The sequence below is a fragment of the Scyliorhinus canicula genome, chromosome 10, assembly GCF_902713615.1.
Source record: "Scyliorhinus canicula chromosome 10, sScyCan1.1, whole genome shotgun sequence".
NCBI lineage: Eukaryota > Metazoa > Chordata > Chondrichthyes > Carcharhiniformes > Scyliorhinidae > Scyliorhinus > Scyliorhinus canicula.
In genome coordinates, this window is record NC_052155.1 from 140,500,662 (window position 1) to 140,525,088 (window position 24,427).

The window sequence follows — 24,427 nt, forward strand, 5'->3', positions numbered from 1 at the left end:
TCTCCAAACCCAAACCGTCCCAGCACCTCCCATAAATAGTCCCACTCCACCCGGTCAAAAGCCTTTTCGGCATCCATTGCCACCACTACCTCCACCTCTCTGCCCGTTGGGGGCATCATAATCACATTGAGTAGCCTTCTTAGATTGGCTACCAGCTGCCTGCCCTTAACAAACCCTGTTTGGTCCTCCACAATCACGTCCGGTACGCAGTCTTCGATTCTGGACGCCAGGATCCTGGCCAGCAGTTTAGTGTCCACATTAATCAGGGAGATTGGCCTATAGGACCCACAAGCTTCCGGATCTTTATCCCGTTTTAATATCAGGGTGATGGTGGCTTGCTGCATCGTCGGGGGTAGCACCCCATTGTCCCTCGCCTCGTTAAACACCTTAACCAGCACCGGCCCCACTATACCCGAGAACTGTTTGCCTGTTCATGCACTTTACACGACTCGATGGCTACTGGCAGGGTCATATTTTTTATTTTTAGGAGCTGCCCCTGCAGGGCGTCGGAGTGGACCCCAAACACGATCTGATCCCTGATGAGGGAATCAGCGGTGTCATCATAGTTGCAGGACTGGGCTAACATACGGAGATGAGTTAGAAAGAATTGGAAAGGCTCATCCTTACCCTGAAGGCATTGCTGGAAGATATAGCGCTTAAAGCTCTCGTTCATTTTGACTTCGCAATGACTGTCGAATTTGGCTAACACGGTCTGGAACTTGGTCTTGTCTTCGCTGTCGGCAAAAGTGAGTGAATTGACGATTTGGATGGCCTGGTCCCCTGCAGTCGATAGGAGCAGCGCAATTTTTCTGGCATCGGACGCATTCTCGAGGCCCGAGGCATCAATGTATAGACTGAATTTCTGCTTGAAGACCCGCCAGTTGGCACTGAGGTTTCCGGAGATGTGGAGGGGCCTGGATCATCCCCATGCTGCTGGACGGCACTTGCTGGCCATCACTGAATTCTTCAAGGTAAATTACTTAGTTGAAGTAGCCACTCCTGGTATCATGTCATCTTATTCCCCCCTGGGGTAACACGGACTGCAACAGGATGCAGATGAACTGTAAAGTATACACCAAACGTTGGCGTTGGTTCAATACGATTTATTGAACTTCTGTAGAAATGCACACAGCTGGCTGTGGGTTGACACTCTACTACTCTTAAGTGTACTAACTCTCACTAACTAGACCAGGCTAGCTCTGATCCACGTGTAGAAGGTGCTGACTAATATATACACCCGGACTGTCACTACAGTTGTCACCAGTGGAAAGAGGCGGAGTGCTGATGCCTCGTGTGTTTTATAGTTGGAAGCCCCCTCTGGTGTTCTGTCTGGTGATTGGTTGTGTTCTGTCCTTGTATGTTGATTGGCTAACCTGGGTGTCTGTCACTGCCTATTTTTACCTCATGATGTGAATGGGTGCATATTATGACAGTAACAGCGCTAGAAACCCAACCCCCCATCTCAAGCTCCAGCTTAACACCTGCTCGCCCCCCCTCTCCCCCTCACTGTGCTTCCGTGAGTCAGCTAACCAAGCTGACTTGATAGCTCCCACCCATGGCACCAAACAGTCTGTCTCCCCATTGTTCTCTCCCCTCTCCCAACACTTGGACAAACATATTCAAAGCATCACATTTCCCAGTAAACAAACATCTGAAAAAACAGCCACAGGAAAAACAACCCAAGAAACCACCCCCCCCCCCCCCCCCCCAACCAGCTCTCAGTAAGACAAAGTTAACTTTAGCCATCAAAACAGCCCCTTATTGCACATAACACTACTTATTCAAACCAGCACAAAAGTGATTTTCAACAAATTGCCACTCAAGTACTCTCCAAGGATTCAGTGTCTGTTAGTTCACCTCCAGTCTTTTTTCCTTGATGAAAGTCCACACATCGTCTGGTGTTTCGAAGTAAAAATCCTGTTCCTCATATGTGACCCACAGACGGGCTGGGTACAACATCCCGAACTTCACCCCCTTCTTAAAGAGGACCTTTTTTGCCCGATTAAACCCAGCTCGCCTCTTGGTCAAATCTGCGCCCAGGTCTTGATAAATGCGCAGCTCACAATTCTCCCACTTGCTGCTCCATTCCTTCTTGGCCCATCGCAGAACGTGTTCCTTGTCCAAGTAGCGGTGTAAATGTACCACCATTGCCCTTGACGGCTCTTTCGCTCGGGACTTCTTCGCGAGGGCTCTGTGTACTTTATCCACTTCCAGCGGCCGATGGAACGCCTCAGCCCCCATCACCTTCTCCAGCATGATCGTCACATAGGCCCTCGCATCCGATCCCTCACTGCCTTCAGGAAGGCCGACGATTCTCAGATTCTGCCTCCTGGACCTGTTCTCCAGGTCCTCCAGCTTCTCCTGCATTCTTTTCTGGTGGTCATTCATCATCTCCATCTTGGTCTCCAGCCCGGTTATGTATTCCTTGTGCTTGGAGACCTTTTTCTCCACCTCCTGGATTGAACGTCCGTGGGTTTTTTGATTCTGCACCACCTGATCAATCGAAGCCTTGATCGGGTCCAGCGTGTCCTTCTTAAGCTTGGTGAAGCAATCTTCAAAAAAACTTCAGCAGCTGCTCCGCCGACCACTGTGCCATCTCCCTGTGCCCTGTCTCTAATCCATGCTTTCCCGCGTTGCCAGCTCTGCTCGCGTCTTCCTTGTAAGACTTTGTCTTCTCACACGGCCACCTGGTCCAATTCTCCACACACTGGAGAGGGATTTCTCCTCACTGCCTCAATAAAATCCGGAAAGAATGGGGGAAAAAGGTCCAAAGATCCGTCCCAGGCGGGAGCTATTAAATGTGCGACCTACTCCTCCATGGCCACCACCGGAAGTCTTCCCTTAACATATTTATAATATTTAAGAAAACTTTGTTGATGTGACTTGCTGTGTCACTGTTTTACACTCCAAATGCCTGTGTCCATATTTTTAATGAAAATGTCTTGTGTCAACTTCTCATACTATGTGCAGTCTTCTGCCAGTTAAGGTCCTGGAGTGGCACCACTGACGGGACAATGTCAGACAGTGTGACAAGTTCACAAAAGCAATTCCATTGTGAATTTCGACATAGAAATTTGCAATAGAAATGTGAAAATAAAAACAGTAGGGTTTGAATATCCGCTTTGAATGCAATTGACAATTTGCGTGAAAATTGCACCCAAAAATTGTGCTGATTTTGCAAAGTTTTTTTTCTTTGGCTTTATGCTCATACTCATTTACATATCACAAGATGGACAATTTGCCTTGAATTAGTGCATTTGAGCAATGATTATCAACAAAGCTTTAAAGCATATTTGCTTAAAAATTGACATATTTGAGTGGTAACTAGGTCCAACTTGGTTCATACAGCTAAAAATTGTATCCCACATATATAAACATTTTGATCACTGTCAATCCCCCACCTGTGAGTAATCCAATTTTAAAAGACTGAAAATTACTTTTAAAAACCAAAGCACTGTTTACAAGTTATATTGGAGTGCAGTAGCCAGTTTCTTAGCAAACTACATTAAAAAGCTTTTGAACCATGCCTATTAGTCATAATGTCACAGAGGGTTATAGCACAGAAAAGGCCTTTTGGCCTATCACGTCAAAAGCATCCACCAAACTATTCTAATCCCATTTTCCAGAACTTGTGTGCTTTGGCATCACAGGTGCACATCTAAATGCATCTTAAATTTAATGAGGATCTCTGCCTCCACCACCCTTTCAGGCAGTGAGTTCCAGACTCCCACCACCTTCTGGGTGAAAACATTTTTCCTCACATCCTCTCTAAACCTCCTGCCTCTTACCTTAAATCTATTTCCCCATGTCACTGATTTGGATTTACTGTCACGTGTACTGAAGTACAGTGAAAAGTATTGTTCTGCCTACAGCCCAGGCAGATTGTTCCATACATGAAAAACATAGGACATACAATAAAACCTTTTGTTCCTGTATGTAGGTGAGTATTTCATTTTCGAAGGCGTGATGCCTTGCCTGCTACAGTATCAGTTGCACAGAAGCTGCTGTGTTAGTTTTGTTCAACAGTAAGACTACTTTGTCTGCATATAGTTCCAGATTCTGGATAGTATGTGTGTTTTATTCACATACCATTTGAATTGCTGCCTAATTTTTTCAGTAATTTAATTCCGTGGGAGGGAAATCTAATTGCTTGGCGTTAATTATAGCAGCACGACACAGACTACATAGATTCCAGGGGCATTACCTGTGCGGTGCACATAGTGGTCATCATTGATAGTGAGCACTACGGCACAAAGTGCAGAATTCTTTTTTTAAATTTAGTGTACCCAATTCATTTTTTCCAATTAAGGGGTAATTTAATGTGGCCAATCCACCTAGCCTGCACATCTTTAGGTTGTGGGGGCGACACCCACGCAAACACGGGGAGAATGTGCAAACTCCACACGGACGGTGACCCAGAGCCGGGATCAAACCTGGGACCTCAGCGCCGTGAGGCTGCAGGGCCAACCCACTGCGCCACCGTGTTGCCCAACAAAGTGCATAATTGAGCCACTATCAGTCCTGGGCAAATGCATAATCTGCATAGCACTGCTTTACACCCTATGGTAAAGTAAGGGTTAGGGTTTCTTCATTCCATTATAAATGTATCCATTGAATTGCCTCTTGTATCTTTAATGTTTGATCAAGTTCTTTACTTGAAGGCCTCCAAAGCCTGGATTTTAGAGTTAATATTTTCAAAAGTGCTTATATTTTCTAACTGCGATGTTAACAGCTGCATTTGGATTTGCCATCTGAATACCTGCAGTGTACTATTTCCAAGGAGATGTCAGACAATTCAGTTATCTGGGCCCAAAGGGACAAAGATGCAATCTCATATTCTAGAATGAAGAATAGTCGAAATATGTAACATATTTTTGCCTTGGTCGTTCCAGAGGAGAGTGAAGGAAAAACCGTAGAAAAGATTGTATAACAGTGATAGATCAGTAAAAAGAAAAACATTATTAAATATTAAGCGATTGCATTGTTGAACATTTCCAATCTGTTCTTCAATGTGGCCCTGTCCTACTCGAGGCTCAACATCTATTTCCCTCTCTGATGTCTCAGGGTTTGGTCTCCTTCAGTGCTCCAACGCAGCTCAATGCAAGTTTTCAAAACAGGATCTCCCTTCAGCCTGACTGCACAAACTTCAACCTGACTCATGAAACTTGACATAACCTGCTAATTTTTTGCCATCCAATTCAAAAAGGATGTTACCCCATAGAACATAGAACATTACAGCGCAGTACGGGCCCTTCGGCCCTCGATGTTGCGCCGACCTGTGAAACCATCTGAAGCCTATCTGACCTACACTATTCCATTTTCATCCATATGTCTATCCAGTGACCACTTAAATGCCCTTAAAGTTGGCGAGTCTACTACTGTTGCAGGCAGGGCGTTCCACACCCCTACTACTCTCTGAGTAAAGAAACTGCCTCTGACATCTGTCCTATATCTACCACCCCTCAATTTAAAGCTATGTCCCCTCGTGTTGGTCATCACCATCCGAGGAAAAAGACTCTCACTGTCCACCCTATCTAACCCTCTGACTATCTTATATGTCTCTATTAAGTCACCTCTCAGCCTTCTCCTCTCTAACGAAAACAACCTCAAGTCCCTGAGCCTTTCCTCGTAAGACCTTCCCTCCACACCAGGCAACATCCTAGTAAATCTCCTCTGAACCCTTTCCAAAGCTTCCACATCCTTCCTATAATGCGGTGACCAGAACTGCACGCAGTACTCCAGGACCGGCCGCACCAGAGTTATGTACAGCTGCAGCATGACCTTGTGGCTCCGAAACTCAATCCCCCTACTGATAAAGGCTAGCACACCATATGCCTTCTTAACAGCCCTATTAACCTGGGTGGCAACTTTCAGGGATTTATGTACCTGGATGCCGAGATATCTCTGTTCATCTACACTACCAAGAATCTTGCCATTAGCCCAGTACTCTGCATTCCTGTTACTCCTTCCAAAGTGAACCACCTCTCACTTTTCCGCATTAAACTCCATCTGCCACCTCTCAGCCCAGCTCTGCAGCTTATCTATGTCCCTCTGTATCCTATAACATAAGAACATAAGAACATAAGAACTAGGAGCAGGAGTAGGCCATCTGGCCCCTCGAGCCTGCTCCGCCATTCAATTAGATCATGGCTGATCTTTTGTGGACTCAGCTCCACTTTCCGGTCCGAACACCATAACCCTTAATCCCTTTATTCTTCAAAAAACTATCTATCTTTACCTTAAAAACATGTAATGAAGGAGCCTCAACTGCTTCACTGGGCAAGGAATTCCATAGATTCACAACCCTTTGGGTGAAGAAGTTCCTCCTAAACTCAGTCCTAAATCTACTTCCCCTTATTTTGAGGCTATGCCCCCTAGTTCTGCTGTCACCCGCCAGTGGAAACAACCTGCCCGCATCTATCCTATCTATTCCCTTCATAATTTTAAATGTTTCTATAAGATCCCCCCTCATCCTTCTAAATTCCAACGAGTACAGTCCTAGTCTACTCAACCTCTCCTCATAATCCAACCCCTTCAGCTCTGGGATTAACCTAGTGAATCTCCTCTGCACACCCTCCAGCGCCAGTACGTCCTTTCTCAAGTAAGGAGACCAAAACTGAACACAATACTCCAGGTGTGGTCGCACTAACACCTTATACAATTGCAACATAACCTCCCTAGTCTTAACTCCATCCCTCTAGCAATGAAGGACAAAATTCCATTTGCCTTCTTAATCACCTGTTGCACTTGTAAACCAACCTTCTGTGACTCATGCACTAGCACACCCAAGTCTCTCTGAACAGCGGCATGCTTTAATATTTTATCGTTTAAATAATAATCCCGTTTGCTGTTATTCCTACCAAAATGGATAACCTCACATTTGTCAACATTGTATTCCATCTGCCAGACCCGAGCCCATTCACTTAACCTATCCAAATCCCTCTGCAGACTTCCAGTATCCTCTGCACTTTTCGCTTTACCACTCATCTTAGTGTCATCTGCAAACTTGGACACATTGCCCTTGGTCCCCAACTCCAAATCATCAATGTAAATTGTGAACAATTGTGGGCCCAACATGGATCCCTGAGGGACACTACTAGCTACTGATTGCCAACCAGAGAAACACCCATTTATCCCAACTCTTTGCTTTCTATTAATTAACCAATCCTCTATCCATACTACTACTTTACCCTTAATGCCATGCACTTTATCTTATGCAGCAACCTTTTGTGTGGCACCTTGTCAAAGGCTTTCTGGAAATCCAGATATACCACATCCATCGGCTCCCCGTTATCTACTGCACTGGTAATGTCCTCAAAAAATTCCACTAAATTAGTTAGGCATGACCTGCCTTTAACGAACCCATGCTGCGCCTGCCCAATGGGACAATTTCTATCCAGATGCCTCGCAATTTCTTCCTTGATAATAGATTCCAGCATCTTCCCTATTACCGAAGTTAAACTCACTGGCCTATAATTTCCTGCTTTCTGCCTACCTCCTTTTTTAAACAGTGGCGTCACGTTTGCTAATTTCCAATCCACCGGGACCACCCCAGAGTCTAGTGAATTTTGGTAAATTATCACTAGTGCATCTGCAATTTCCCTAGCCATCTCTTTTAGCACTCTGGGATGCATTCCATCAGGGCCAGGAGACTTGTCTACCTTTAGCCCCATTAGCTTGCCCATCACTCCCTCCTTAGTGATAACAATCCTCTCAAGGTCCTCACCTGTCATAGCCTCATTTCTATCAGTCGCTGGCATGTTATTTGTGTCTTCCACTGTGAAGACCGACCCAAAAAACCTGTTCAGTTCCTCAGCCATTTCCTCATTTCCCATTATTAAAACTCCCTTCTCATCCTCTAAAGGACCAATATTTACCTTAGCCGCTCTTTTTTGTCTTATATATTTGTAAAAACTTTTACTGTCTGTTTTTATATTCTGAGCAAGTTTACTCTCATACTCTATCTTACTCTTCTTTATAGCTTTTTTAGTAGCTTTCTCTTGCCCCCTAAAGATTTCCCAGTCCTCTAATCTCCCAGCAATCTTTGCCACTTTATATGCTTTATGAACATCCTCCAGCACTATCCACAACTCCACCGACCTTCGTGTCATCTGCAAATTTACTAACCCATCCTTCTACACCCTCTTCCAGGTCATTTATAAAAATGACAAACAGCAGTGGCCCCAAAACAGATCCTTGCGGTACACCACTAGTAACTGAACTCCAGGATGAGCATTTGCCATCAACCACCACCCTCTGTCTTCTTTCAGCTAGCCAATTACTGATCCAAACCGCTAAATCACCTTCAATCCCATACTTCCTTATTTTCTGCAATAGCCTACCGTGGGGAACCTTATCAAACGCCTTACTGAAATCCATATACACCACATCAACCACTTTACCCTCATCCACCTGTTTGGTCACCTTCTCAAAAAACTCAATAAGGTTTGTGAGGCATGACCTACCCTTCACAAAACCGTGTTGACTATCGCTAATCAACTTGTTCTTTTCAAGCTGATTATAAACCCTATCTCTTATAACCTTTTCCAACATTTTACACACAACCGAAGTAAGGCTCACAGGTCTATAATTACCAGGGTTGTCTCTACTCCCCTTCTTGAACAAGGGGACAACATTTGCTATCCTCTAGTCTTCCGGCACTATTCCTGTCGACAAAGACGACATAAAGATCAAGGACAAAGGCTCTGCAATCTCCTCCCTGGCTTCCCAGAGAATCCTAGGATAAATCCCATCTGGCCCAGGGGACTTATCTATTTTGACATTTTCCAAAATTGCTAACACCTCCTTTTGAACCTCAATTCCATCTAGCCTGGTCGACTGAACCTGAGTATTCTCCTCGACAACATTGTCTTTCTCCAGTGTAAACACTGATGAAAAATATCCATTTAACGCTTCCCCTATCTCCTCTGATTCCACACACAACTTTCCACTACTATCCTTGATTGGCCCTAATCTTACTCTAGTCATTCTTTTGTTCCTGATATACCTATAGAAAGCCTTAGGGTTTCCCTTGATCCTATCCGCCAATGACTTTTCGTGTCCTCTCCTCGCTCTTCTTAACTCTCCCTTTAGGTCCTTCCTGGCTAACTTGTAACTCTCAAGTGCCCTAACTGAGCCTTCATGTCTCATCCTAACATAAGCCTTCTTCTTCCTCTTGACAAGTGCTTCAACTTCCTTAGTAAACCACGGTTCCCTTGCTCGACAACTTCCTCCCTGCCTGACAGGTACATACTTATCAAGGACATGCAGTAGCTGTTCCTTGAAAAAGCTCCACATTTCGATTGTACCCATCCCCTGCAGTGTCCTTCCCCGTCCTATACATCCTAAATCTTGCCGAATAGCATCATGATTGCCTTTCCCCCAGCTATAATTCTTGTCTTGCGGTATATACCTATCCTTGCCCATTGCTAAAGTAAACATAACCGAATTGTGATCACTATCACCAAAGTGCTCACCTACATCTAAATCTAACACCTGGCCAGGTTCATTACCCAGTACCAAATCCAATCTGGCCTCGCCCCTTGTTGGCCTGTCTACATACTGTGTCAGAAAACCCTCCTGCACACACTGCACAAAAACTGACCCATCTATAGTACTCGAACTATAGTATTTCCAGTCAATATTTGGAAAGTTAAAGTCCCCCACAACAACTACCCTGTTACTCTCGCTCCTGTCGAGAATCATCTTTGCAATCCTTTCCTCTACATCTCTGGAACTATTCTGAGGTCTATAGACAACTCCCAACAGGGTGACCTCTCCTCTCCTGTTCCTAACCTCGGCCCATACTACCTCAGTAGACGAGTCCTCAAACATCCTTTCTACCGCCGTAATACTTTCCTTGATTAACAATGCCACCCCCCCCCCCCCCTCTTTTACCATCTTCTCTGTTCTTACAGAAACATCTAAATCCTGGAACCTGCAACAACCATTCCTGTCCCTGCTCTACCATGTCTCCGAAATCGCCACAACATCGAGATCCCAGGTACCAACCCATGCTGCAAGCTCACCCACCTTATTCCGGATGCTCCTGGTGTTGAAGTAGGCACACTTCAAACCAGCGTCTTGCTTGCCGGTGCCCTCTTTCGAACTTTTAACCCTATCCCTGACCTCACTAATCTCAACATCCTGTACACTGGGACTACAATTTAGGTTCCCATCCCCCTGCTGAATTAGTTTAAACCCCCCCGAAGAGCACTAGCAAATCTCCCCCCCCAGGATATTGGTACCCCTCTGGTTCAGGTGAAGACCATCCTGTTTGTAGAGGTCCCACCTACCCCAGAATGAGCCCCAATTATCCAGGAAACCAAAACCCTCCCTCCTGCACCATCCCTGTAGCCACGTGTTCAACTCCTCTCTCTCCTTATTTCTCACTTCGCTAGCACGTGGCACGGGTAACAACCCAGAGATGACAACTCTGTTTGTTCTAGCTCTCAGCTTCCACCCTAGCTCCCTGAATTTCTGTCTCAAATCCCCATCTCTCTTCCTACCTATGTCGTTGGTACCTATGTGGACCACGACTTGGGGCTGCTCCCCCTCCCCCTCCCCCTTAAGGATCCCAAAAACACGATCAGAGACATCATGAACCCTGGCACCTGGGAGGCAACACACCAACCGTGAGTCTCTTTCGTTCCCACAGAACCACCTGTCTGTTCCTCTAACTATGGAGTCCCCAATGACAAGTGCTCTGTTCCTCTTCTCCCTTCCCTTCTGAGCAACAGGGACAGACTCTGTGCCAGAGAACTGTGCCCCATTGCTTACCCCTGGTAAGTCATCCCCCGCAACAGTATCCAAAACGGTATACTTGTTATAGAGGGGAATGACCACAGGGGATCCCTGCACTGCCTGCCGGTTCCCTCTCCCTCCCCTGACGGTAACCCATCTACCTTCTTCTTTTACCTGAGGTGTGATTACCTCCCTATAACTCCTCTCAATAACCCCCTCCGCCTCCCGAATGATCTGAATTTCATCCAGCTCCAGGTCCCTAACGCGGTTCTCGAGGAGCTGGAGTTGGGTGCACTTCCCGCAGATGTAGTCAGCAGGGACACTAGAGGTGACCCTTTCCTCCCACATTCTGCAGGAGGAACATTCAACTGCCCTAGCCTCCATTCCCACTGAACTAACTTCCCAACTACTGAAAACTTTAAAAAAAACATGTTAGTTTCGCAATCCGACGGACAGGACTTTTTTTTTTTGGTTAGAGGAGGAGGATGGGTGGGAGACACTACGTAAGTAGTGTTTCGGGTAAAGCTGTCACTCGAGAACAGCCCCTTCACAAACCACCTTCAACTTATGCTGACCGCACTCCACGTATGCAAATCTCCCCAGAACAGCCAATCAGAAGCTCTGCTCTGCTGCCCTCTGCTGGATGCTTGCCTTCTGTCGAACTCCTCGGGTCATTTGTGCAGGTACACCTTAAACTTATGCTAACCGCACTCCACGTATGCAAATCTCCCCGGAACAGCCAATCAGAAGCTCTGCTCTGCTGCCCTCTGCTGGATGCTTTCCTTCCGTCGAACTCCTCGGGTCACTTGTGCAGATACACCTTCAACTTACGCTGACCGCACTGCACGTATGCAAATATCCCCGGAACAGCCAATCAGAAGCTCTGCTCTGCTGCCCTCTGCTGGATTTTGCTACCTAAGTTGGTGCCTCTCTTTACTAGGAGGGGGTAACTTTACCAAGGTTTCAACACCAGACTTCTATCTGATGGCCATTGCTGGAAAGTGTATGTGTGGATGTTGAACAAAAACTGGATCAACCACATTCAAATGATCAGCCATTGCTCATTGACTACACAGACCTATAAAGAAGGCATTAAAGCACTTTGAGACAAGGGAGGAAAATTGTTTTAGAAATAAAATTATTGCTCTGTGGATACTTCAATTAAATTGGGATTGCGGGCATTCTTTGTAACATTATTTTAAGTTTCACACCTGACCCCTTTTTAAATACATATAGGTGAATAGCTGTCCCATCTGGTCTCCATATAAAAATGTACAGACGGTAGTTTGATGGTTCAGGTTAGAATTTGCAACATCTAACCTTACTCAGTATCTTAATTGGTCAACATCTAGAATATAAATTTGAGCCGTGGTGCATAAAGTTAACACAACACCAGGAGTCACTGTAATTGGTCTAATTTACTCATTTATACTTTCTGGTTTTCTTTTGTGTACTTCATAATTTGAAAGAAGCATATTACACAGATACATAGAAGATAGGAGCAGGAGAAGGCATACAGCATTGTTGCCTTCATCAGACGGGGTATTGAGTACAAGAGTCAGCAGGTCATGTTACAGTTGTATCGGACTTTGGTTAGGCCACATTTGGAATACTGCGTATTTGGTCGCCACATTACCAGAAGGATGTGGATGCTTTGGAGAGGGTGCAGAGGAGGTTCACCAGGATGCTACCTGGTATGGAGGGTGCTAGCTATGAAGAAAGGATGAGTAGATTAGGATTGTTTTCGTTGGAAAGACGGAGGTTGAGGGGAGACCTGATTGAGGTCTACAAAATTATGAGAGGTATGGACAGGGTGGATAGCAACAAGCTTTTTCCAAGAGTGGGGGTATCAATTACAAGGGGTCACGATTTCAAGGTGAGAGGGGGTAAGTTTAAGGGAGATGTGCGTGGAAAGTTTTTTACGCAGTGGGTGGTGGGTGCCTGGAACGCTTTGCCAGCGGAGGTTGTAGAGGTGGGTACGATAGCATCATTTAAGATGCATCTGGACAGATATATGAACGGGTGGGGAACAGAGAGAAGTAGACCTTGGAAAATAGGCAACAGGTTTAGATAAAGGATCTGGATCGGCGCAGGCTGGGAGGGCCGAAGGGCCTGTTCCTGTGCTGTAATTTTCTTTGATCCTTTGATCCCTGGAATCAGTCTGGTAAACCTTCGCTGCACTCCCTCGAGAGCAAGAACATCCTTCCTCAGAAAAAGATACCAAAACTGCACACACTATTCTAGGTGAGGCCTCACCAAGGCCTTTTACAATTGCAGCAACATATCCCTGCTTCCATACTCAAAACCTCTTGCAATGAAGGCCAACATATCATGAGCCTTCTTTCCCGCCTGCTGCACATGCATGCTTACCTTCAGAGACTGGTGCAGAAGGACACCGAGATCCCACTGCACAGTCTCCTCTCCCAATTTACAACAGTTCAGTTAGTGAATAACATCACACTTATCCAAATGATACTGCATCTGCCATTGATTTGCCCACTTGCCCAATCTGTCGAAAGCATGCTGAAGGCTCTCTGCATCCTCGTCACGGTTCAACCTCCCATCCAACTTGGTATCATCTGCAAACTTCGAGATGTTACGTTTTGTTCCCTCATCCAAATCATTAATATATATTGTGAATAGCTGGGGTTCCAGAACCCATCCCTGTGGCACCCCACTAATTACTGCCTGCCAATTTTAAAGAGACTCATTAATCCCTACTCTTTGTTTCCTCTCTGCCAACCAACTTTCTATCCACCTCAATACATTTCCCCAATCCCATGCGTTTTAATTTTGCAGAATAATCTGTTATGCGGGACTTTGTGAACACCTTGTGAAAGTCCAAATATACCACATCGACTGACACCCCCTTGTCAACTGTACTAGTGACATCTTCAAAGAATTCCAACAGATTTGTCAAGCATGATTTCCCCTTCAAAAATCCATGCTGAATTTGAATGATCCTCCCACTGCTTTCTAAATGTTCCGCTATAAAGTCCTTGATAATGGATGCAAGATTTTTCCCCACAACCGATGTTAGGCTTACTGGTCTATAATTCTCTCTTTTCTCTCTACCTCCCTTTCTGAATATTGGAGTGATATTAGCTACCCCCCAATCTGCAAGGACTGTTCCAGAGTCTAGAGAATCCTGGAAGTTGACTACCAATGCATCCACTATTTCCAGATCCACCTCCTTAAGCACTCTGGGATGCAGATTATCAGGCCCTGGGGATTTATTCGCCTTCACTCCCATCAATTTTTCCAACACCATTTCTCTACTAATATTGGTCTCCTCAATTCTGCCCTCTCACGAACCTTTCATTCTCCAACATTTCTGGTATCTGATTTGTGTCCTCTTTTGTGAAGACAGAACCAAAGTATATATTCAATTGCTCAACCATTTCTTTATCTCTTATTATACATTCCCCTGTTTCTGTCTGTCGGGGGGCCTAAATTTCTCTTTACCAATCTCTTTCTCGTCACATATCTATGGAAACTTAGTGTCAGTCTTGATGTTCCCTGCAAGCTTACTTTCGTACTGGATTTTCCCCTTCTTAACCAATCCCTTTGTCCTTCTTTGCTGAATTCTAAACTGCTCCCAATCCTCAGACCTATTATTTTTCTTGGCCAATCTGTATGCTTCTTCCTTGGATCGGATACTATTTCTAATTTCCTTTGTAAGCCATGGATTGGCCCTCTTACCCATTTTGCTTTTGTGCTAGACAGGAATGAACAGTTGCTGCAGTTCCCCTGACCGCCATATTCTACTCTAATTTTTGTTGGTGAATATTTTTTGAAGTATGTATGGTTCTTTGAAGGGATGGAGGAAAGGTGTGGGCAGTGTGCAGAAGGACTTGCAAATCATGTCGAAGTGTTTTGGGCATGTCCGTGGCTTTGGGGATTTTGGCAGGGGTTTACAGAAGTCATGTCAGAGGTATTGATGGTAAGGGTGGTTCTAAGTCTAGAGATGATGATTTTTGATGTGTCGGAAGACCCGGGAGTCCAGGGGGTGAGAGAGGCAATGCTTTGGCCTTTGCCTCCCTGGTAGCCCAGAGACGGATCTTGTTGGCATGGAGGTATCGAGGGTATCGGTTAGTGACATGGCGGGGTTTCTCAGGCTTGAGAAGGTTAAGTTTGCCCTGAGGGGATTGATGCCAGGGTTCGCCCGGAGGTGGCAGCCGCTTGTCGACTTCTTTGGGAAAAATGGGGGGGGACAGGGAGGTGAGGTGGGAAAAGGTTAGTGGGAAATTGGGATTGGGAAATGGTGCCAGGTTGGGTGGGTTTGGCTGTTGGTTGGGTGTGTGCTCTTCACTTTGTTTTTTTTTGATACCTGGTGGTAAAAATTGTGAAAATTATAAACGCCTTAATAAAAACATTTTTTTAAAAATCAATGATATGTGTGTTAAGTTCTGAGAAATTTAATTTTCATCTCACAATTGCAAGCAGGTACAATGCGTGGTGGCGGAGTGGTATTGTCACGGACTGGTGAACCAGAAACCCAGAGTAATGCTCTGGGGACCCAAGTTCAAATCCCGCCATTACAGGTGGTGAAATTTGAAATCAATAAAAATCTGGAAATAAAAGTCTAATGATGACCATGCAAACATTGTCGATTAGAACATAAGAACATAAGAACTAGGAGCAGGAGTAGGCCATCTGGCCCCTCGAGCCTGCTCCGCCATTCAATTAGATCATTGCTGATCTTTTGTGGACTCAGCTCCACTTTCCGGCCCGAACACCATAACCCTTAATCCCTTTATTCTTCAAAAAACTATCTATCTTTACCTTAAAAACATGTAATGAAGGAGCCTCAACTGCTTCACTGGGCAAGGAATTCCATAGATTCACAACCCTTTGGGTGAAGAAGTTCCTCTTAAACTCAGTCCTAAATCTACTTCCCCTTATTTTGAGGCTATGTCCCCTAGTTCTGCTGTCACCCGCCAGTGGAAACAACCTGCCCGCATCTATCCTATCTATTCCCTTCATAATTTTAAATGTTTCTATAAGATCCCCCCTCATCCTTCTAAATTCCAACGAGTACAGTCCCAGTCTACTCAACCTCTCCTCATAATCCAATCCCTTCAGCTCTGGGATTAACCTAGTGAATCTCCTCTGCACACCCTCCAGCGCCAGTACGTCCTTTCTCAAGTAAGGAGACCAAAACTGAACACAATACTCCAGGTGTGGCCGCACTAACACCTTATACAATTGCAACATAACCTCCCTAGTCTTAAACTCCATCCCTCTAGCAATGAAGGACAAAATTCCATTTGCCTTCTTAATCACCTGTTGCACTTGTAAACCAACCTTCTGTGACTCATGCACTAGCACACCCAAGTCTCTCTGAACAGCGGCATGCTTTAATATTTTATTGTTTAAATAATAATCCCGTTTGCTGTTATTCCTACCAAAATGGATAACCTCACATTTGTCAACATTGTATTCCATCTGCCAGACCCGAGCCCATTCACTTAACCTATCCAAATCCCTCTTCCAGTATCCTCTGCACTTTTCGCTTTACCACTCATCTTAGTGTCATCTTCAAACTTGGACACATTGCCCTTGGTCCCCAACTCCAAATCATCTATGTAAATTGTGAACAATTGTGGGCCCAACACGGATCCCTGAGGGACACCACTACTGATGGCTACTGATTGCCAACCAGAGAAACACCCATTTATCCCAACTCTTTGCTTTCTATTAATTAACCAATCCTCTATCCATGCTACTACTTTACCCTTAATGCCATGCATCTTTATCTTGTGCAGCAACCTTTTGTGTGGCATCTTGTCAAAGGCTTTCTGGAAATCCAGATATACCACATCCATCGTCTCCCCGTTATCTACTGCACTGGTAATGTCCTCAAAAAATTCCACTAAATTAGTTAGGCATGACCTGCCTTTTACGAACCCATGCTGCGTCTGCCCAATGGGACAATTTCTATCCAGATGCCTCGCAATTTCTTCCTTGATGATAGATTCCAGCATCTTCCCTATTACCGAAGTTAAGCTCACTGGCCTATAATTTCCTGCTTTCTGCCTACCTCCTTTTTTAAACAGTGGCGTCACGTTTGCTAATTTCCAATCCACCGGGACCACCCCAGAGTCTAGTGAATTTCAGTAAATTATCACTAGTGCATCTGCAATTTCCCTAGCCATCTCTTTTAGCACTCTGGGACGCATTCCATCAGGGCCAGGAGACTTGTCTACCTTTAGCCCCATTAGCTTGCCCATCACTCCCTCCTTAGTGATAACAATCCTCTCAAGGTCCTCACCTGTCATAGCCTCATTTCTATCAGTCGCTGGCATGTTATTTGTGTCTTCCACTGTGAAGACCGACCCAAAAAACCTGTTCAGTTCCTCAGCCATTTCCTCATTTCCCATTATTAAAACTCCCTTCTCATCCTCTAAAGGACCAATATTTACCTTAGCCACTCTTTTTTGTCTTATATATTTGTAAAACCTTTTACTGTCTGTTTTTATATTCTGAGCAAGTTTACTCTCATACTCTATCTTACTCCTCTTTATAGCTTTTTTAGTAGCTTTCTGTTGCCCCCTAAAGATTTCCCAGTCCTCTAATCTCCCAGCAATCTTTGCCACTTTATATGCTTTTTCCTTCAATTTGATACTCTCCCTTATTTCCTTAGATATCCACGGTCGATTTTCCCTCTTTCTTCCGTCCTTCCTTTTTGTTGGTATAAACCTTTGCTGAGCACTGTGAAAAATCGCTTGGAAGGTTCTCCACTGTTCCTCAACTGTTCCACCATAAAGTCTTAGCTCCCAGTCTACCTTAGCTAGTTCTTCTCTCATCCCCTTGTAATCTCCTTTGTTTAAACACTAAACACTAGTATTTGATTTTACTTTCTCACCCTCCATCTGTATTTTAAATTCCACCATATTGTGATCGCTCCTTTCGAGAGGATCCCTAACTATGAGATCATGAATCAATCCTGTCTCATTACACAGGACAAGATCTAGGACCGCTTGTTCCCTCGTAGGTTCCATTACATACTGTTCTAGGAAACTATCGCGGATACATTCTATAAACTCCTCCTCACGGTTGCCTTGACCGACCTGGTTAAACCAATCGACATGTAGATTAAAATCCCCCATGATAACTGCTGTACCATTTCTACATGCATCAGTTATTTCTTTGTTTATTGCCTGCCCCACCATCTCGTTACTATTTGGTGGCCGATAGACTACTCCTATCAGTGACTTTTTCGCCTTACTATTCCTGATTTCCACCCAAATGGATTCAACCTTATCCTCCATAGCACCGATGTCATCCCTTACTATTGCCCGGATGTCATCCTTAAATAACAGAGCAACACCACCTCCCTTACCATCCACTCTGTCCTTCCGAATAGTTTGATACCCTCGGATATTTAACTCCCAGTCGTGACCATCCTTTAACCATGTTTCAGTAATGGCCACTAAATCATTGTCATTCACGATGATTTGTGCCACCAACTCATTTACTTTATTCCGAATACTACGAGCATTCAGGTAAAGTACACTTATGTTGGTTTTTTTACCTCTGTTTTGAATCTTAACATCTCCAGTTTTATTCCTTTTGTTATTACTGGGCCTATTCACTGTACTCCCCTCAGTCACTGTACCTTGTACTGTCGCCCTTATGGATTTCTGACTATGACTTCTCTGCCTTGCACTTTTCCCCTTACTTCCTTTTGTTTCTGTCCCTGTTTTACTACCTTCCAACTTCCTGCATTGGTTCCCATCCCCCTGCCACATTAGTTTAAACCCTCCCCAACAGCTCTAGAAAACACCCCCCCTAGGACATCGGTTCCAGTCCTGCCCAAGTGCAGACCGTCCGGTTTGTACTGGTCCCACCTCCCCCAGAACCGGTCCCAATGCCCCAGGAATTTGAATCCCTCCCTCTTGCACCATCTCTCGAGCCACGCATTCATCCTATCTATCCTGACATTCCTATTCTGACTAGCTCGTGGCACTGGTAGCAATCCTGAGATTACTACCTTTGAGGTCCCACTTTTTAGTTTAACTCCTAACTCCCTGAATTCCGCTTGTAGGACCTCATCCCGTTTTTTACCTATATCGTTGGTGCCTATGTGCACCACGACAGCTGGCTGTTCACCCTCCCCCCCCAGAATGTCCTGCAGCCGCTCCGAGACATCCTTGACCCTTGCACCAGGGAGGCAACATACCATCCTGGAGTCTCGATTGCGTCCACAGAACCGCCTGTCTATTCCCCTTACGATCGAGTCTCCTATCACTATAGCCCTGCCATTTTTCTTCCTGCCCTGCTGTGCAGCAGAGCCAGCCACGGTGCCATGAACCTGGCTGCTGCTGCCTTCCCCTGGTGAGCCATCTCCCTCAACAGTATCCAAAGCGGTATATCTGTTTTGCAGGGAGATGACCGCAGGGGACACCTGCACTGCCTTCCTACTCTTGCTCTTTCTTTTGGTCACCCATTTTCTATCTCCCTCAGTAACCTTCACCTGCGGTGTGACCAACTCGCTAAACGTGCTATCCACGACCTCCTCAGCATCGCGGATGCTCCAAAGTGAGTCCATCCGCAGCTCCAGAGCCGTCAAGCGGTCTAACAAGAGCTGCAACTGAACACACTTCTTGCACGTGAAGGAGCCAGGGACAGTAGACGTGTCTCTGAGCTCCCACATCGCACACGAGGAGCATGACACGGGTCTGGGATCTCCTGCCATGTCTTAAACCCTTGGTAAACTTAAACAACTACAATTTCAAAATAAAAATAAATAAATTAGACAATGAAAAGAAAAAGAGAGACTACTTCCCAGTCACTTACCGGGGTTAAAGAGCACCTCCTCACACTCTGCACCGATTTACCTCACTGCACCAAATTACCAAGTTTCAATCTCCCACTCTGTATGAGTCTCACTCCGGATGAGTCTCCTGGAAAAGTGCTTGCTTACTGTGTGCGCTCTCTGTCTGTCTTTTATACAGACCTCAGCTAACTGATGACTCAAAAAATGCCTTAACTTCAAAGAGTAGAATACAATGTGCCCCTAAACAGGCCTCAGGTGATTGCCAGATAACTGCCTCTCAGCAATTAGGGTGGGGGCAGCTTCAACCAATCAGACACTAAGCTCCACACTGCACTTTTAACTGAAAAACAGCAGAATTAGATTTTCCACTTACCTTTGCTGATTTACCTCACTGCACCAAATTACCAAGTTTCAATCTCCCACTCTGTATGAGTCTCACTCCGGATGTGTCTCCTGGAAAAGTGCTTCGAGAAATCCATCCGGTTCACGAACGTCATTTCGAGAGGAAATCTACTGTCCTTACCTGGTCTGGCCCACTTGTGACTCCAGACCCACAGCCTCAAGGGCATTTAGGGATGGGCAATAAATGTTGGCCCAGACGGTGACGCCCACGTCCCATGAACGATTAAAAATAACTAGCTTTGGTGTTTAGTTTTGACATTTAACTTGGTAAATATAAGGTCGTTTTCATTTCGTGTGAGCACCAGTTATATCACAGTGCAGCAATATGTTTTTTCTTGTTTTCTGGTTGGCATTGATTTATTTATTTTTTATGAATTTAGCATACCCAATTAATTTTTTCCAATTAAGGGGCAATTTAGTGTGGCCAATCCACCTACTCTGCACATCTTTAGGTTGTGGTGGTGAAACCCACCCAAACACGGGGAGAATGTGCAAACTCCACACGGACAGTGATCCAGAGCTGGGATCGAACCTGGCACCTCGGTGCCGTTAGGCAGCTGTGCTAACCACTGCGCTACAGTGCTGCCCTGGTTGGCATTGATGGGTATATCTTCACGTCTAATATTTATCAGCATTTTAACTGGAATTCTTGTTGCACTGAATACAACGGTTTTGAATTAAATGTCTGAATGCTGATTTGAACTGAGATCACGAGATGAATGGCCGTGCAATGGGGAAACACTTCGTCCAAGAGCCGGTGCAGACTCAATGGGCCGAATGGCCTCCTTCTGCACTGTAAATTCTATGATAATCTATGATTAATCTAGGACAAAGGTTCGGCACAACATCGTGGGCCGAAGGGCCTGTTCTGTGCTGTATTTTTCTATGTTCTATTGCGGATTGAGTTCCGCCTTTTGCCCCGCCCCTAGTATATGATTGTCCACTGTCAGTTCACTGCTACGTTGTGGGGCGTTTATGAGCAATCGATTGAACTGAAAAGAAACCGGCTGTGTCATGGAATTGTTTGTCTCATTAAAGTGGGTTCTGTTACTGAAAAGGTTGGGAACCACTGCTGTACAGAGTTAATAAACTGTGATGTTGTTCAGACCCACAGAATTGTTCCGTAGTTGCAATATTCAATCAGACCAGGGAGCCAAGAATGACATGAAACTGTGGGAGAAAGGGACCATAAAGATGCCATTTTTGAACATACCTGTGAAAAATATTAAGACCTGTCAGCCAGAAATGTGGAAAGCAGTTGCCTGTTCATTACAAATCAAGCCATGCCACAGCAAGTCTGGAGGAAGTATCTGCAAGTAAGTTCTATTTTACTGAAGCATTGAGGTTTAATCTAATTGTCCGCTCTCATATAAAGGTGTGTTTTTGCATAGTTTGTGATTTATAGATTCTTCAGTTCCCACTGTACGTTTTACTACGTTGAAGCAGTTAAAAGATTAATAAAATAATGAATAATTAAACAATAATAATTAATATTAATAATTAATGAATAATTGCATAAGGAATTTTCTCTCACTTCATATCATTTACCCTTTCATAATTAGCAGTATACAGTAGTGTTTCTGTTCCAGTTGGTGTATCATTTACTGCTTGGGAAAACGTGTAAGGCCACATGTAGGAGGCCACAGAAAACTGTTTGGTATCTTTCCCACCTGCAAAATTATACTTTTCTGGAGTAACAAGTATTCCGTCCCTTTCAATTAAAAGAAAAAATTGATTACTGATTATTATTTGAAGTGTTGAGAGGATAAATTACAACAATACTCCTAGACAATGTAGAATTAAGGCTTCCGGCTCCTTCAGTGATGTAAATTTTCTAGACTGATGTTTTGAGATTGAGAATCTTGGCGTTTTAACATAGAATGCTTTGCTTGTGGGTTACAATTTGTGTATTTTTTGTTCTTATCGAACTCTGTTTTCATCTGACTGTTCAATCACAACTTCCTGTAATTGGGCCTTAACCCTTTAATTTGGAAATTTGCAGCAGCTTTTCAATATTCTGGTTTCACAGAGGTATGTATTTTGAGGAATTATCAGTGACCCAGTTACTGGATTTTCTGCATTCTTGTGTCAAGTTACCAAATTACCTTTGATAATACGCTAGAAGGAACAGGCACGTAGGAGCAAAAGTAGGAATACTACAGAGTGTTGAGGCTTCCAAATTGTTTAGTCCAATAAAGGAGGTTTCAAAGTATAGGCGACCTAAAGTACACAACAGATGTAGTTTGAGAGGAACAATGAGCCTTATTTTAGAAGGGGCATGAAGGAACTACCAAATGTAGCTGTGTAAGTAGCAAAAATGGTGAAGATGCAAAACTTACCATAAGCAAAAGGCTAAAATGTATCTGCGCTAATGCGAATAGCGATTAAACTTAGGTAAGGAGAATCAATGCTTAGGCAGCAGCAAAATATCATGGATTGAATTGAAACTGAGCTACGCTCAGCTACACATTCCAGGTTAAATATTTTTAGAAGAGTTAAGGAAAGCAGAATAGGAAGGGGCGTGGTATTTACTTATGAGGAAACCGATTCCAACAGTGAAACGGAATAATTTTGCCAATGATGATGTACAGGTAGATTCTGTATTTGGAGTTGCAGAATCAAGCAATGCAGGCCATCGGGTTGCCAGAAAGAAATTGAGGAGGTAGTCTGCAAATAATTTATGGAGTCAGCAGAAGCAATAAGGCAGCAATAATGGAGGCCTTTATTCAGCGTTCAATTATCTGAACGTAGAAGGGAGGAACTTATGGATTATTTGGTGCTGTTTTCTGAGTTGGGCATAAGGAAGGATACAATGGATCTGGTTCTGGGCCATAATTCCTGATGCAGGTCAGCAACAGGGAGGAAGAAATTAAAAAGGAATGAGCAATCAAAATATAATTAGGAATAAGCAATTAAAATGTAATTAATGTTAATGTTAAAACAGGAAAGGAAAACTCAGCCAAATACAACACTGATTTTGTTTCTGTAATAAGGAAGTATATACTTGCTTTGGAGAGGGAGTACAACAAACGTTCACTCGATTCATTCCTAGTTTGAGAGGGTTATCCGATGAGGAGAGATTGAAGTGAATGAGTCAATATACTCGAGTTTAGAAAGGTGAGAGGTGATCTGCCTGAAATATAAGATTCTGAGAGGGCTGACAGGGTAGATGCTTGGAGGCTGTTCCACTGGCTTGGACTTCAAAAAGTAAAGGGCATAGTCTCAGTATTATGGTGACAGCTATTCATAAGAACTAGGAGCAGGAGTAGGCCATCTGGCCCCTCGAGTCTGCTCCGCCATTCAATGAGATCATGGCTGATCTTTTGTGGACTCAGCTCCACTTTCCGGCCCGAACACCATAACCCTTAATCCCTTTATTCTTCAAAAAACTATCTATCTTTACCTTAAAAACATTTAATGAAGGAGCCTCAACTGCTTCACTGGGCAAGGAATTCCATAGATTCACAACCCTTTGGGTGAAGAAGTTCCTCCTACACTCAACTTCCCCTTATTTTGAGGCTATGTCCCCGAGTTCTGCTTTCACCCGCCAGTGGAAACAACCTGCCCGCATCTATCCTATCTATTCCCTTCATAATTTTTAATGTTTCTATACGATCCCCCCTCATCCTTCTAAATTCCAACGAGTACAGTCCCAGTCTACTCAACCTCTCCTCATAATCCAACCCCTTCAGCTCTGGGATTAACCTAGTGAATCTCCTCTGCACACCCTCCAGTGCCATTACGTCCTTTCTCAAGTAAGGAGACCAAAACTGAACACAATATTCCAGGTGTGGCCTCACTAACACCTTATACAGTTGCAACATAACCTCCCTAGTCTTAAACTCCATCCCTCTAGCAATGAAGGACAAAATTCCATTTGCCTTCTTAATCACCTGTTGCACCTGTAAACCAACTTTCTGTGACTCGTGCACTAGCACACCCAGGTCTCTCTGCACAGCGGCATGCTTTAATATTTTATTGTTTAATCCCTCTGCAGACTTCCAGTATCCTCTGCACTTTTCGCTTTACCACTCAGGGGCAGCACGGTAGCATGGTGGTTAGCATCAATGCTTCACAGCTCCAGGGTCCCAGGTTCGATTCCCGGCTGGGTCACTGTCTGTGCGGAGTCTGCACGTCCTCCCCGTGTGTGCGTGGGTTTCCTCCGGGTGCTCCGGTTTCCTCCCACAGTCCAAAGATGTGCGGATTAGGTGGATTGGCTAGGCTAAATTGCCCTTAGTGTCCTAAATAATATAAGGTTAATGGGGGTTGTTGGGTTACTGGTATAGGGTGGATACGTGGGCTTGAGTAGGGTGATCATTGCTCGGCACAACATCGAGGGCCGAAGGGCCTGTTCTGTGCTGTACTGTTCTAATTCTAATTCTAATTCATCTTAGTGTCATCTGCAAACTTGGACACATTGCCCTTGGTCCCCCAACTCCAAATCATCTATGTAAATTGTGAACAATTGTGGGCCCAACACGGATCCCTGAGGGACACCAC

The 24,427-nt window shown here is 44.6% G+C and overlaps 1 protein-coding gene across 1 annotated transcript in view; it reads left to right on the forward strand.

The window, feature by feature from the left end:
• Positions 1–24,427, forward strand: part of reck (reversion-inducing-cysteine-rich protein with kazal motifs) — a 317,351-nt gene that overhangs the window by 223,543 nt on the left and 69,381 nt on the right. The window contains 1 exon segment of the mRNA XM_038809800.1: positions 21,034–21,243. Coding sequence (XP_038665728.1) covers positions 21,034–21,243 — 210 coding nt within the window.